General features: G+C 41.7%; 1 protein-coding gene across 5 annotated transcripts in view; it reads right to left on the bottom strand.

The window, feature by feature from the left end:
- Positions 1 to 15,017, bottom strand: part of SEPHS1 (selenophosphate synthetase 1) — a 110,329-nt gene that overhangs the window by 42,280 nt on the left and 53,032 nt on the right. For 4 of the 5 annotated variants that reach the window (XM_029616305.1, XM_029616303.1, XM_029616306.1 and 1 more), the window contains exons 5-8: positions 14,686 to 14,840; positions 9,902 to 9,992; positions 2,433 to 2,532; positions 1,106 to 1,318 (exon numbers count right to left, since the gene is read on the bottom strand). In XM_029616305.1, the coding sequence (XP_029472165.1) occupies positions 1,106 to 1,318; positions 2,433 to 2,532; positions 9,902 to 9,992; positions 14,686 to 14,840 (559 nt within the window). The remainder of the gene's footprint in view (positions 1 to 1,105; positions 1,319 to 2,432; positions 2,533 to 9,901; positions 9,993 to 14,685; positions 14,841 to 15,017) is intronic. The other variant, XM_029616308.1, reaches the window with a different exon arrangement.

Below are 15,017 nucleotides of genomic sequence, written 5' to 3'. Positions count from 1 at the left end.
CCCTTTACAATAATACTAGGACTAGGGAATATTGCATGAAGCTAATGCATAGCACTTTTAATACAAATCTGAGAAAGAATCTTTCACACAGCATAATGGTTATTACTGGGTTTCATGCAACCTTTTATTATTGTGTTTTATGTTTTAGATTTGATTTTATGTTTTAAGAGGTTATTTATTTATTCTATATGTTAAAAGGTGCATTCTCATTGATGTATTTTATGCTGTATTTAAATTCTTGTAATATTTTATCCTGTAAACCAATGTGATTGATCCAGAACACCAGTACATAAAACCAAATAAATAAATTCAACTGTGGAATTTGTTGCCAGAAGATGTGGTAAAAGCAGTTAGAATAGCTGGGTTTAAAAAGGGTTTGGACAAGGTCCCTGGAAGAAAAGTCCATTAACCACTATTAGCCATGAGGACTCTGTAAAGGTCTGGATCTATTCTTTAGGATGCTGCCAGGTACTTGTAACCTGGCTTGGCCACTGTTGCGAGACAGGATGCTAGGCTTGATGAACCTTTGGTCTGACCCAGTATAGCATTTTTATGTTCTTAATGCCCATATGTGCTCTGCTCCCAGCACACTTTATGTGGGTTAACGTATATGCGCATATAGGATGAGGAGGATTTTTCAAACTCCGTTTAATATGTTTACCTGCATTAAATATCTTTTAAATACTGTCCCCAAAATGTCAAGACCTCTACCTCTAAGAACAGCAATCTTGACTGGTATGCAGAATAAAAATATAATTTAAAGAGCAATTTATAGCTCCAAAATACTTAGAGATATGGGATGTCACAGGTGAACTTTCAGGTTTGATACGGATCTGTTCAGAGTTCACACAAAGCTTTGTAACAGGTGCCTGGTAGAGAAGTCAACAAAATGATGCATCCCATGTGATAGTCATCCTCATCTTTCTTCCACACAACACTGTTTAGGACTAAAAGGAGGCCAAACTGAGCCAGATTTCAAGGAACTGAAGAGAGCAAATTCTTATATTTCGTAAAATCTCAACCTAACAGCAAGGCAGAAGAGCAGCAAAGATTGTGTCATCTGGCATGCTGCAAATTCCTTTGTCAGGAAGACTGTAGTCCTTACCTGATGTTTCAGGACAGGTTCCATGCATGAGGCCAAACATATTCCCACAGGCTTTGCTAACAGCAGCCATCTTGGCCAAAACAGGTAGGTTATGAATGACAAATGACACTTCATTCCTCTGCTGCTTGGCTAGATTCTGTGCATGTCCCAGGATCCCAAACCCTGTAATATCTGTGGCTGCATGTGCGTTGAATGTGTGCATGAGGCCAGCAGCTGAAAGAAAGAACAAACAAGGCCATGCTTTAAGGAACCAGAGGTACGTCTGTATGAATGTCCTCGATGCAAGCTCAGTGCCCAATGCAAGCTTCAGTAAAAACCTTTCCACTTCAATCACGATTCTACATTCCTGTCCATTAACTTATAATAATCCAATTCTGATGAGCATCTGAATGATTGTAAAAGCACCAAAATCTCTTCTAATTACCCGAGTTTATGAAGAGAATTCTCTTCATCGGGCAAACACAACCCATTCTTCAGCCTGCACACAAACCAAACCCTTTGCAACTACACAGTTTCCAGGAGTAATAAAAGTGCAGTTCTCATACTATCACCTGTTGTACTCTTTATATACAAAATTAGATCAGAATTACATAAAAAAAAAACAAGCCCCACAGTCTATGTGAAAGTTTTCTGTCACAGAGTTTCTGATAACCTCTTAAAAATAGAAGAGAAAGTTTCAAACATTTATTCAGAACCCCATACTACTGTTTTCTCACAATTTGCACCTAGGAGCTGAAGATAACAGATAGGAGGAGGTGTCTGTGCTTAAGGGGGAAAAACAGAGGGTTTGGGGTTTTTCTACATTGCCTATTTGAACTTCAGAACTTGGGCTAGCCCAGTGGTTCAGCAGCAGTGCTAAGGAAGGCCCGGCTTCGACTCCTAGGCACGCCAAGGTTGGGGATGCTGCAAAAGCAGGACGCAGAGCCGCTAGGAGGGGGCTCTCAGTCATTGCTCAGTCCGACACCTGCTGACAGGACTTACCATCACCTGTGGCTCATGACCAAGAACCAGCTGTTAAATTTATGAACCACCTTTCAAATATTCGCTCTTAAGGTGAGGTACAACAGAAATAAATACAATTCCAGCAATAAAATATATCAAAATATTAAAATTAACACAATGTGAAAACAGTCATTAACACAAATTAAACATTATTCAATAAACAGCCCTCTTCCAATATTAAGAGATTTGGACGAGACATTTAAGGATACTGACCCTGGGTGTGCACAGTTTCTCTCGAGCTGCATGATGCCCGATTCTATGAATAGCAGGTGCTGTGCATGGAAAGTACACTGCTTAACTTGCAATGAAAGTAAAAGCTTCCCACCTGTTCGGTTTAGTCTCGCCATGTTCATCATTGCTTCCTGATACGCTAACTCCACATCTTCCTGGGTTACCACCAGTTTGATTTTATTCCATTTTTCAGGCTGTGGGAATACAGAGCACGTGCAGGAGTTACTTTGCATGCACTTTTAAACTCCTTGAAATTTTAGCTAGCCACAAACTATCAAATACTTGCTATATTTTATATTTTTAGCTTTAGTTTTAATCTTGTAAAGTTCTTTACAATAAAATTTTAAACATTGCAAATATACATATTATCCAACAGTATCCTCACAAGTTATAATATATGAAGGTAGAGCCAGTTATATTGAACTTAAGACTCTGCAACTCAGCACTGGATACTCCCAGAAACAGACTTATTTTCTCCATAATTTTGTAGTGGTTCTATAACAGGTGGGTGCCCTTCATCCAGCTATGAAGAGCTCAGCTGAGGGCTTACAGGAGGGAAAGGAAGAACACCACTCTCAACACAAATAGCAAAAAGAACTTTATTGTTGCTTTAATGCTGTATACTCAACAGGGGACATTTCAGCTTGGCCAACTCTTGAGTTGTAATGAAACAGTTAAAGCAGCACTGAAAGTAGCTACTTATCTAAGACAGGAATGGTACCTGCTTGCTACCTGTCACCCCAGAGCACTACTTCAGCTGTACTGCAGAAGCCAAGACTGAAACCCTGGTCTTTCACCTACAAGCATAGAGAATGAAGGCGGCTTACATCAACCACTTGATCAATAACAGGCCTGGCTGCTGCTGCTGCCCTCTGCTGGTGAAATTTAACATGGAGAAGCGTTCTAACTCCCAGGTATGCAGTAATGGTTAAGAAATCCTGTTGCAGTTTGTTAGATTCTACAACACATTTACAGAAATTGATGCATGATGCTATAACACTATATACAAATAAAGTCAATGCTCTTAAAAATATTTGGTAAAAGTAGTATGGTTGTGCTAGACAACTTCCATGCATGGAAATAAAGATCAATAAACAACAAAAACCCCAAACACATAAAAGGTGAGAACGTTTTAAGAGTTCAATAAAATGGTAACACTTATTGACATTTATTGCCAGACATTAAAAATGTTTCAATTTTTTAAATAGTTTTTTTTAAATGAGAAATTAACCACTCTCTTGTGCATGTTGGTTCAAGTTCATTCTTTCTAACCTTCCCTTTCTTTTTGAGTACTGAAGGAACTAAAAAATGAAATTTCTGATCTATTAGTTAAAATTTGTAACCTATCATTAAAATCATCCATTGTACCTGAAGACTGGAAGGTGGCCAATGTAACCCCAATATTTAAAAAAGGCTCCAGGGGCGATCCGGGAAATTACAGACCAGTGAGCCTAACTTCAGTGCCGGGAAAAATAGTGGAAACTATTCTTAAGATCAAAATCGTAGAGCATATAGAAAGACATGATTTAATGGAACACAGTCAACATGGATTTACCCAAGGGAAGTCTTGCCTCTAACAAATCTGCTTCATTTTTTTTGAAGGAGTTAATAAACATGTGGATAAAGGTGAACCGGTAGATGTAGTGTACTTGGATTTTCAGAAGGCATTTGATAAAGTCCCTCATGAGAGGCTTCTAGGAAAAGTAAAAAGTCATGGGATAGGTGGTGATGTCCTTTCATGGATTACAAACTGGTTAGAAAACAGGAAACAGAGAGTAGGATTAAATGGATAATTTTCTCAGTGGAAAAGAGTAAACAGTGGAGTGCCTCAGGGATCTGTACTTGGACCGGTGCTTTACCCAGATCGATCTGGATAAGACTGGGAGGATGTGCCCGGGGTAGGTATAAAAACAGACAGGACACCAAGACAAGCACGAAAGGCGTCGCTCACTTGACACACGGCACAACAAGAAGTAAGTAATTCCTAAGTGAAGGTGGGATTATAATTTAGTTGAAAGCAATTTAGAGAAATTATGTTCTTAAATACTATTTAAGTAACTACTTTTTATTGAAGGTGATACTGACACTGTGAACCTGGTATACAGACACAGTGCCAAATTCTCCGGGGGTCCCTGAAGCAGGCACACAGTGCCGAAACATGGCTGATGTCGGACGGGCAGCTCCGTACCCATGAATATCAACAGAGGCGGCGACCTTGATAAGTATTAAATAAAAACTTAAGTGGGACGGATAAGCAGCCAGGGAGAAGGGATTTAAAAGAAAAATAAAAAAGTGGATGTTTTCAGAAATAATAAAAGCATAATAGACGGGGGGTGAACAAAAAAGGATAACTGCAAATCGGTTATCCTTATACGAAACCCCCGTACAAATACCACTGGACAAGGTTTCCCTAGCAACAGAGTACAGTTGGAGAATTGAATAAGCAGGGAAAAGAGGTTGGTTGGTGATTAATTAATTGCATCAGTAGCATGGGATCTTCTTTGGGTAATTGCCAGGTTTTGTGGCCTGGATTGGCCACTGTTGGAAACAGGATGCTGGGCTTGATGGACGCTTGGTCTGACCCAGAATGGCATATCTTATGAGCAAACACCATGTTGAGGTCCAAAAGACAGCGGAAGACCTTAGGGAAGGTTTCAATTGAAGCAGCCCCACATGAAACTTACAACTATAGGCTGCACAGGGATGGGCGTACCATCTACACCTTGGTGATATGCGCCAATTGTACTGAGATGAACTAACAGAGTTGGTCTTTAAGCCAGCTTCCAATAGATGTATAATGTAGTCAAGCAGTTTTTGTGTGGGGCAGGAGAACAGATCTAAAGCCTTCTGCTCACACCACACAGAAAACCTCCTCCACTTCAGTCCATAGGGCTTTCTAGAGAAAGGCTTTCTAGAAGCCATCAGGACCCAAGACATCCTCTGAAAGATAAGCAACCGTAGGATTAACCTCTTAACATCCAGGCTGTTGAGCAATAAGACCTAGAGGTTGGGATGATGCAGCCTGCCTTGATCTTGCATGATGAGATCTGGTAAAGTCCCCAGACTGATCGGGTCTCTAGATGGACAACTCCTGTAGGAGCGGAAACTAGATCTGTTGGACAATGAGGGGCTATGAGGATCATAGTCCCCCTGTCCTCATGAAGCTTCAAGAGAGAGTTCACCACTAAGGGAATTGGCACGGGCATCCAAAGCTGGTTAGCTGTCAGACCTGTACAGGGAGCAGAACAGAGGCACCTTCCTGTTATGGGGGGGGGGGGGGGGGGATGCAAACAGATCTATATCCTGGCTCCCCCAGGAGGCAGAATATCTGATTCGCTACCCCCCCTGGGTCCAGGGACCACTTGTGGGGTCTGAAGGCTCGACTCAACCTGTCCGCTACCATATACTCCGTCTTGGCAAGGTACACGGCCCTGAGCTCCATCCTGCTAGTCAGGACCCACAATCATATCTCGACCACTTCCTGACATAGGAGGCACGATCCCTTGCTTCCCTGCTTGTTGACATACTACATGGCTACTTGGCTGTCTGTTTGGATCAGGACAACTTTGTTGGACAGCCGATCTCTGAAAGCCCATAGTGCGTACCTGACAGTCCAAAGTTCTAGGAAGTTGATCTGACAAGAGCGTTCCTGAGCGGACTAGAGGCCATGAGTGCTGAGCCCATCTGCATGAGCTCCCCACCCCAGGGTGGATGCAATTTGGGTAGGGAGATTTTGAAGAGAGATCCCCCGTTCCAGATTTGAAAGTACCCACCACCAGGACAATGAGTCCTGGAGAGATAGGGAGACTCAGATGCAATCCTGAAAGCTCTGAGTGGCCTGGTGCCACTGCGACCTCAGGGTCCATTGGGCTCTGCACATGTGTAAAGGTGCCAAGGGAGCGAAATGGTTGGTTGTGGCCTCAACATGTGGCATGCTGACACCTGACTGTTGGATCTCTGCTGCGATGGTAGTCAAGGTGTCGGCCCCTCTGTCAAGGCAGGAAGGCCTTGGCCTGAGTCGTGTGTAGCAGGGCTTCTATGAAGTCTATGTTCTATGTTCGACAAGACTGTGTCTGTTTTTTGCTGGTTGTAATGTAAACCGTAGTGATAAGTAATCCTGTTAATTGAACCACGGTATATAAAAGCTATAAATAAATAAATAAGTCCAACTGAAGTGACAGGTTGAGATGGGACTTTGGGTAGTCAAGAACGAATGCTAGTGATGCCAACACACAGATTGTCAAATGCGTGGACCTGGTGGCCTCTGCCTGAGAAGTGCTCTTGACCAATCATCCAGATACAGCCTCCACAGCCAGGCATTTTGTGAAGACCCGTGGGGCTGATGTGACCCGAATGGCAACACCTGGTATTGGAAATGCTGTTTTTCCACCTTAAATCAGAAATACTTCCTGTGACTGGGGAAGATCTTGATATGAGTGTATGCGTCCTTTAGGTCAAGGGAGCATAGTTAGTCCCCTTTTTGCAAGGGGGGGGGGAATCAAGGTGCCCAGAGAAACCACCTTGAACTTTTTTCTTAGAGACTTATTCATGGTTCAAGGGCCAGGATGGGGACAGAGTTCTCCTGTTCTCTTTGGAATCAGGAAGTACCTGGAGTAGAATCACCACCCTCTTTGCCCTGGTGGTACTGGCTCAACCTCTCTGGCCATTAAGAGGGAGAACTCCGCTAGTAGTACCTCCTGATGCACTTCCAGCCCCCCCCCCCCCCAAGATGGGCACAGAGGGCACACCCAATAAATGCCAGAACCCACTGGTCTGAGTTTATACTGGGCCAATGGTTTGCAAAGAACTGCAGCTTGCCCCCAACCGGAGGGTCCACTGTCCCAGGTATGGCCAACTGGCCTACACTCCCTATGAACCAGTCAAAACCCCATCCCCGGAGTTGACCGAGGAGCCGGTTGGGGCTTGGGACTCTCTCTGCTGCCTAGGACGGCTACTGGAGCCCTGATATGTGGACAAGAGCGAAGAAGCGGAGGACAGTACTTCCTCTGGAGAAAGAAAGACTTGCTTGGCCCCTGTCTCACCAGCCTCCTAGAAGAGGAAGATGGGTCCGGAGTGCTGGAGGAGAGTTGTTGGAGGGTTTCATGGTGGTCACGAAGTTGGACCACAGCATCCCTCACCCTATCTCCAAAGAGATCCTCCCCAGTACAAGGAATGTCAGAGTCATTTCTGTACCTCTGGTCAGAGATCAGAGGCCCACAGCTGTGCCATTCTACAGGCACCGATTCCCCTTGCAGAGACTCTCAATGCCGTTTTGAGATCATAGGTTGCCTGGACCTCATTTTCTGCACTCCATGCTCTTATGCTCCAGTGACATGAAGGTGTCCTACTGCTGTTGAAGCAGCTGCTCAACCACCTTCTGCATCTGCTTCCAGATGTTCCATAAGTACTGGCTCATACAGAGCTGGTAGGCAGCAAGGCAGGCAATGAGCATGGCGCCTTGAAATACCTTCCTCCCAAGAGCATCCATCACTCTAGCATCCTTTCCTCAGGGCGCTGAGGAATGAGTGAGTGTGCTTGGCCCTCTTGAAGGAGGATTCGACCACCACCAACTGGTAGGGCAGCTGATGCTTGTCGAATCTGGCACCCTTCTGGACGAGACAGACCCCGTCTGCTTCTATTTATTTTTAATGGAGGCACTGTAAGTGGGTGTTCCCATATCCTCAGTAACTCCTTAAGGATCTCGTGTACCGGGACCATGATCTCCTTAGGAGGCACTCAAGCATTTTGTGCCCGGCATTCTCCTCTGTTAATAACTGAAAAGGAATGGTTTCCACCATGACCCTCACAAACCCTATGAAAGTTAAGTCCTCAGGCAGAGACTACCTTCACTCTGCTGGAGGAGACGGGTCTGAAGGGAGTCCCCCCCAAGCCCTCTGAGGGCTCCCAAACGTCATCCCCTAGGGGTCACAGGGTTCTTCATCCTCACCGTAAGCCACAGGGGATGGGTCCCTAGGTGCAAGCATCAGTAACACTGGATTGGGGGGGGGGGGCAGCAGGCCTCAGTGGAGCTTCCTCCTTGGAATGTAATGGGGTGGGCTACCAAGGTCATGGCCCTACCAGCCTTTTGCCCCACATAGAAATGAAAATCCAAAAATAATAATTCTTTACAAGTTCATACTCAAATCAAGGATGCCAATTATTCACTGTGTATTACTGTAATCCTCAAGGTTGTTAGCCACGGTAATTACAGTTCCCAAATTTTACCGCGGCAGAATGTTGTGTAGTGTCAAATAGCTTTCTCCAAGGCAAAAGCCGTCAGTGGCGGTATACACTTTCTTAAAAGCTGAAAATCGGCGAGAAGTTCATTACTAGTAAACTAGTAATAAACTAAATTTATCTGATGCTGTCCTATTTTGAATCAGGCGACGCATCTATTACGAGGGTCTCCTGCTGTGTTAGGAGTGCGGGGACATGTTTCGATGTTGGCTTAACGTTGTATTTCGAAATCTCTGCCCTGCTGAGCTGGGGACTGGTAATGAACTTCTCGCTGGATTTCAGCTTTTAAGAAAGTGTATACCGCCACTGACGGCTTTTGTCTTGGAGAAAGGTATTTGACACTACACAACATTCTGCCGTGCTAAAATGTGGGAACTGTAGCTATTGTGGCTATCAACAGTGAGTATTACAATAATACACAGTGAATAATTGGCATCCTTGATGTGAGTATGAACTTGTAAAGAATTACTCTTTTTGGATTTCATTTACTTGCTTTTTTCCAAATTTTTCTGGGTTTATTAACTTTCTGATTTTGGCCTTTTTCCCCTCTTTTTGTTTTTTTTTGTTGTTGTTGTATGTCTAGTCTGTTATGTCTTTCATGTATGTGAAGGGGACTTAATATGGTTTTGAGGGGAGGGCTTGACAGCCTGCTAAGGAAAATTGTGTACGTATAAAGCAATTTGGTAGAAACCATAGACAAAGTGATACATACTTTTTAACTTTCGAGTCTTGTGCTAATGTTTTCACAATAAAGATTTCTAATAGTTTGTTAACTGATTAGTGTGAGTAATTTGATTTGACGGTCATCATTTGTATGTTTTGATTATATTTTGTGAGGACAGTTTTATGTGGTTTTTAAGGCGTTTCGAATGATTCCTTTTCTACAGCAATGCTTTCTCCTTTTCTCTCCCTTCACCATCATCTTTCAAATATGTTCCATGTCTCTTGGATGTTGCTAGTTTAATATTTTCAGTACAAGAACTTTTTTTTTTTTAATTTTATAGCTTCAGTAAAAAATCAAAGTTTCAGTATCCTCTCCCTCCATCCCTCTTGATATCACGCCTTTATTGCCTCTTAAAGGTGCTTCTCCCTTCTTACACAACCATGCCCTCTCTCCGCCTACACATAATACAGATAGAGGCAGAGGAGAAAAACAGATGTGGTATAATTTCTTGGAATGTATCCTGCCCACCAATCTTACTTCTGCATAGCATATAGTTCTGGCTTTCATGGTAAGCTTTTAGAATCCCATTCCATTTGCATTTCTCTTTTTTATTGCTACACATTTCTGCAACACTTTGATTCACATTTACACCACATACTTACAATATCTAACCACTGGTGAACAGCTACAGCTACTTGTGTCCCCAGGGGCTTAGTCAGCACGAGCACATCTCCTGGCACTGCGTTGTCTGGCCTGCACACACGTACACAGAACAAAAATAAAGAGAAAATGCACTGAAATGTCATAGAAAGGACAGGAATTTATGGCAATAAACCCACAAATGGATCCTCTGTGCACATGACTCCAGGAACACAGGGGTGGTATTTTTCTCATCCCTGTGGAGAGCTCCAATGAGAGTGCATGCAGCATGAGTGCCAAAAGCAAAACACCTCCCCCTACAGATCCTTGCTGGCTGAGACCTTTGGATTAACAGGCGTAGTCCCTCAAGCAAGGTCAAAAGGAAGAAAGTGGAGAAAAAGAGAACAGAAAGTAGACACTTGTGTGAACCATTGGAAAAGTTAGTTAATTAGAAAAGCGAATGTTGGGACCCATCCCGATGGCTCAGTGGCAAATACTTCCATGTGGAATGTGCCAGAATGACTACCAGATTGGGCTTCTTGCACCCTGGATCAGCCGGGGCTGGGAATACTGTGAAGGCAGGGAGGAAGTCATGGTCATCAAATCAGGGCAACACCTCTTGGCTGGATTTAGATCCCATGGATCCAGGGCTCTAAAAAGGAGTTCTGGTGCATCCCTCCTAGCCTACAATGACCAGACTGGGAACAGTGGGAGGGAAATTCCAAGGTAGTTGTGAGAAGGCTGATGGCACCAGGATCCCAGCACTGATTCTGATTGAGCTGGAAGAAAAAGGGGGGAACCTACCCAGCCAAAACAAAGAGGGGGCTGTTTGCAGTGATGTATCATTACACCAAGACTGAAGGAATCTACCTTTCAGCATAAAGTTACGAGTAGGTAACAAGCTAGAAAGCATTACAATTACCACGAGCTTCATTAAATCACAAGGGCAGAGAGTGCTCCAGTATTCCTGTGGAGCTCAGTTAACTAAGAGGAAAAGTTAAACTGGCTTAGACTGCTACACAATGAGATTCTTAAAATATTACCTGACCAGCAGGTGGCTCGAAGCTTTAAAAAGAACATTCTTTGAAGAAAGCATGTGCAGTTACGATGAGCCTGAATGGGCCAGCAATGGCTGTATTTTCTAAAAAGAATCTCTCAGGACAGCATTCCAGCTGTTTGGGATTCAGAAAGTAATCCCCTATAGCTAAACATTTTAGGGAAGACGTTAAAGAAGAGTGACTTTGGCACACACTCAAACTGGAAAAAATTAACACAAAGCTAGAGAGAAAAACAAATTATATTTCCACTGAGTAGGCTTTCTTGGAATTTATTGAATAGCACCGAAGAGACAGAAACCAGACAACATATTCCCTCTATATATATTAATCAGCAAACAGAAAATTCCTTAAAATAAATCACTCAGCAACATTTAAAGTTTTGCTTAAAACATAAGCACTTAACATTTTTGTTGTAAAACCAAATGTTACAAAACAAACAATACTTAAAAAAAAAAACCATCCACCAACCTCATACAAATAAAGACCAAAACAACTAACACCACCACAAGCAAACTACTGATGTTAACCTTCCTACTAGTAAATGCGCAATGTATTACAAAGAAATTCCCTATAATCATGGACATGTTGTATGACAAAAAAAAAACTAAGCTTCATAGCAATCTCCGAATCTTGGTTAAAAAAAAATCAGACACTGTGTTAAAGAACCAAATTGCACATAAAAACTATGTCGTCTTCTCAATCCCAAGAACAAATAAGAGAGGAGGGGGGACTACTACTAATAATTGAAAAAAGTCTAAAATGTAAACTAATACCGACACTACCTCCAAAGAATCATGAAATCGCTGTTTGAAACTAATAAATTTCAAATTTGTCTTATATACTGCCCCCCCCCACCCTCCTAGAACTAAAACATCTCCCCACTAATTGAATTCCTAACAACTCAACACCTCTAAACCCACAATTGTACTAGGTGATTTCAACTTACACATGGACACACACCCCTTACCTCACACATGTAAAATACTATTAGATTCCATGACAGCACTAGGCTTCATCCTGACAACTGATAAACCCACTCACAAAGCAGGACACTCTCTTGACTTAACATTTATCAATCACGGCCACTTAGAAAATAGCAAATCGGAATACACTCCGATACCATGATCAGACCACTTCCTAATAAAATCCTCGATCAAATTTACGGAAAAACAAACGATACAAAACAGAGACCCCATCAACTTTGAATACCGCCCTCCATACAACATAGACTCCCTGAAAGACAAACTAGAAGAAAAACTAACCGAAATAGACTGCACCGACTGTGACTCCGCCATAACAGCGTGGACACAAACAACCAAAAAAACTTAGCCAACGAGATCAACCCAATAAAAAAGACAGACATAAAAGAACCCAAAGAATCAAACCCATGGCATAACGAAAAGATAAAGATAATCAAAAGAAATCTTAGGAAAAAAGAGAAGGAGTGGAAAAATAATAAAACAGACAACCTGACTAAATACAGAAAACAGCTAGCCTCCTATAAACAAGTAATTCTCAACGCTAAAAAACAATATTACAGCACTAAGATAGAGAAATTCTCAAATAATCCACGAGCCCTGTTCACCATAGTAAAAAATCTAACAAATGACAAAAATGACAATTCTCAGAACCTACCAATAACCAAATGTAATGAAATAGCTACCTTCTTTAAATGACAAAATCACGAATCTAAAGCAAAAATCCCTAGAATAAACAAACAAAAAATCAACATGCAAAAAAGAGATGTTAAACAATGGGAAGCATTTGACGAAATATCCGAAATTGAAGTTGAATCAATGCTAAAAAAACTAAACCCAGCCCCTCATGCACAAGACACAATTCCAACCACAGATTTGGAAAAAGTAGCCAACGTAGTCTCTCCAACTCTAACAAAAATCATTAACCTATCACTAAAAGAAGGAAACATGCCAGACTCACTAAAAGGAGCAATAGTAAAACCAATTCTAAAGGAAAAAAACAGCGACCATCTAATCATGAGCAATTATAGACCAGTATCAAACCTGCCCTTAATTGCTAAGTTAATAGAAAAAGCCATACAAAAACAATTAACAGAACACTTAGAGAGCAACAATATACTGTACCCATCACAACATGGCTTCCACAAAAACTTCAGCACTGAAACACTACTACTTGCACTAACAGACATCATGAGAGGGTTTGACAGCGGTAAACAGTACATTTTAGTAATGCTTGACCTTTCAGCGGCATTCGACACAGTTAACCATGACATATTGATAAACAGATTAGAAGAAATAGGATTAAGCAACTTGACAATCAAATGGTTTAAATCATACCTAAATAACAGATACTTCCAAGTGCAAATCAAAGAAGTAATGTCAGAGAAAATAAACCTTCAAACAGGAGTTCCACAGGGATCTGCCCTATCCGTCACATTGTTCAACATATACATGCTACCTTTATGTCACCTACTAGCAGGTTTAGGAATTTTGCATTACATCTACGCCGATGATATTCAGTTAATACTCCCAATTGACGACACAATTGAAAAAACATTAAACTTAGCCAACATGTACCTAGATATAATAAAACAACTTCTAAACCAAATGGAACTAGTGATCAATATAGAGAAAACTGAATTCTCACACCTAGAACGAAAAAAACATAATGATCATTCAGAAACCAATTACACTCAACAACAACCAAAAAATACATCTAGCTGAGAAAGTAAGAAACCTGGGAGTGATAATCGACCCAGAACTAAGTATGAAACAACATATATCTCAAAAAGTAAGAGAAGGATACGCCAAACTTATGACTCTCAGAAGATTAAAACCACTAATAACGCCCACCAACTTCCGCTCAGTTTTACAAGCCTTAATCTTTTCCAGTACCGACCATTGTAATGCCCTCCTACTGGGCCTGCCATACACCACAATAAGACAATTACAGATTCTACAAAACACAGCAGCAAGAATTTTAACTGGGAAAAGTAAGAGAGACCATATCACGGAAACCTTGATAGAATTACACTGGTTACTCATTGAACAAAGAATACAATACAAAACTTTATCCACCATTCATAAATTAATACAAGACGAAAAAGCAGAGTGGCTGAACACAGCCCTCCGCGTACATACCCCCTACAGAAATCTAAGGTCAGCAAACAAAGCACTGCTAACAATTCTGTCAGTCAAAACGGCCAGATTAACACAAGTAAGGGACAGGGCCCTATCCCTAGCAGGACCTATAATATGGAACACCATGCCGGTAGAAATCAGATTGGAAAGAGACATCAAAATATTCAGAAAAAATTTAAAAACATGGCTATTTAAGCAAGCATACCACAAAGAGACTCCAGAGTAGAACCCAGGGAAATGTTAGTTGCAGTCAGGCAAATTCCCACACACACCTTTCTTCTTAAAGTGTGTCTTCTCTCCTATATTCCAAATTCTTCTTTTTATTTTAAACAAGAACTACAGTTAAGTAACACCAATCTTATAGCGGAGTTAGAAAAAACTAGACATGACTTATAACACTCACCAAATAGTATTTATTATGATATTATGTTACAGTATTTTTTATGGCACCTGTTTAAGAGTTAGAATTCTAAACACTTTATACAACATAGTTTTTGTGCCTTATTGTGAACCGTTGTGATGGCACCCGCTTAACGTCGGTATAGAAAAGATTTTAAATAAATAAATAAATAAATACAGATGCACAGAGTCAAATATCAACCTATAAGATGGAGCAGACATCCCACTTACATGATGAACTCATTGGGCTGACAAACGGTGGTGGCTACGCCTCCCAGAACAATCCAAGGGTTCACTACTGTTTGGCCACCTGTGACCGACGTGCCTGCCTCCTCCGATGCATCTTTGAAGCCTTGGATAATTAGTGGCATCACCTTATCCCGCTCCTGCAGACCAAAGTACAAGATGTAGAAGGTCAGTCTCATGCCAGCTGTGTCCAGGTCAATAGCTGAAGATACAGTTATCACCTATTTATACATACTCTGCTGAACTCCGATACAAAGCACCAATGTAACTTCTCATAGTTTTAACTTAACATGACTCTAGATTTAAAGACTTGAACC

This window comes from Rhinatrema bivittatum, chromosome 9, assembly GCF_901001135.1.
Source record: "Rhinatrema bivittatum chromosome 9, aRhiBiv1.1, whole genome shotgun sequence".
NCBI lineage: Eukaryota > Metazoa > Chordata > Amphibia > Gymnophiona > Rhinatrematidae > Rhinatrema > Rhinatrema bivittatum.
This window is presented reverse-complemented; position numbering and strand designations above follow the sequence as displayed.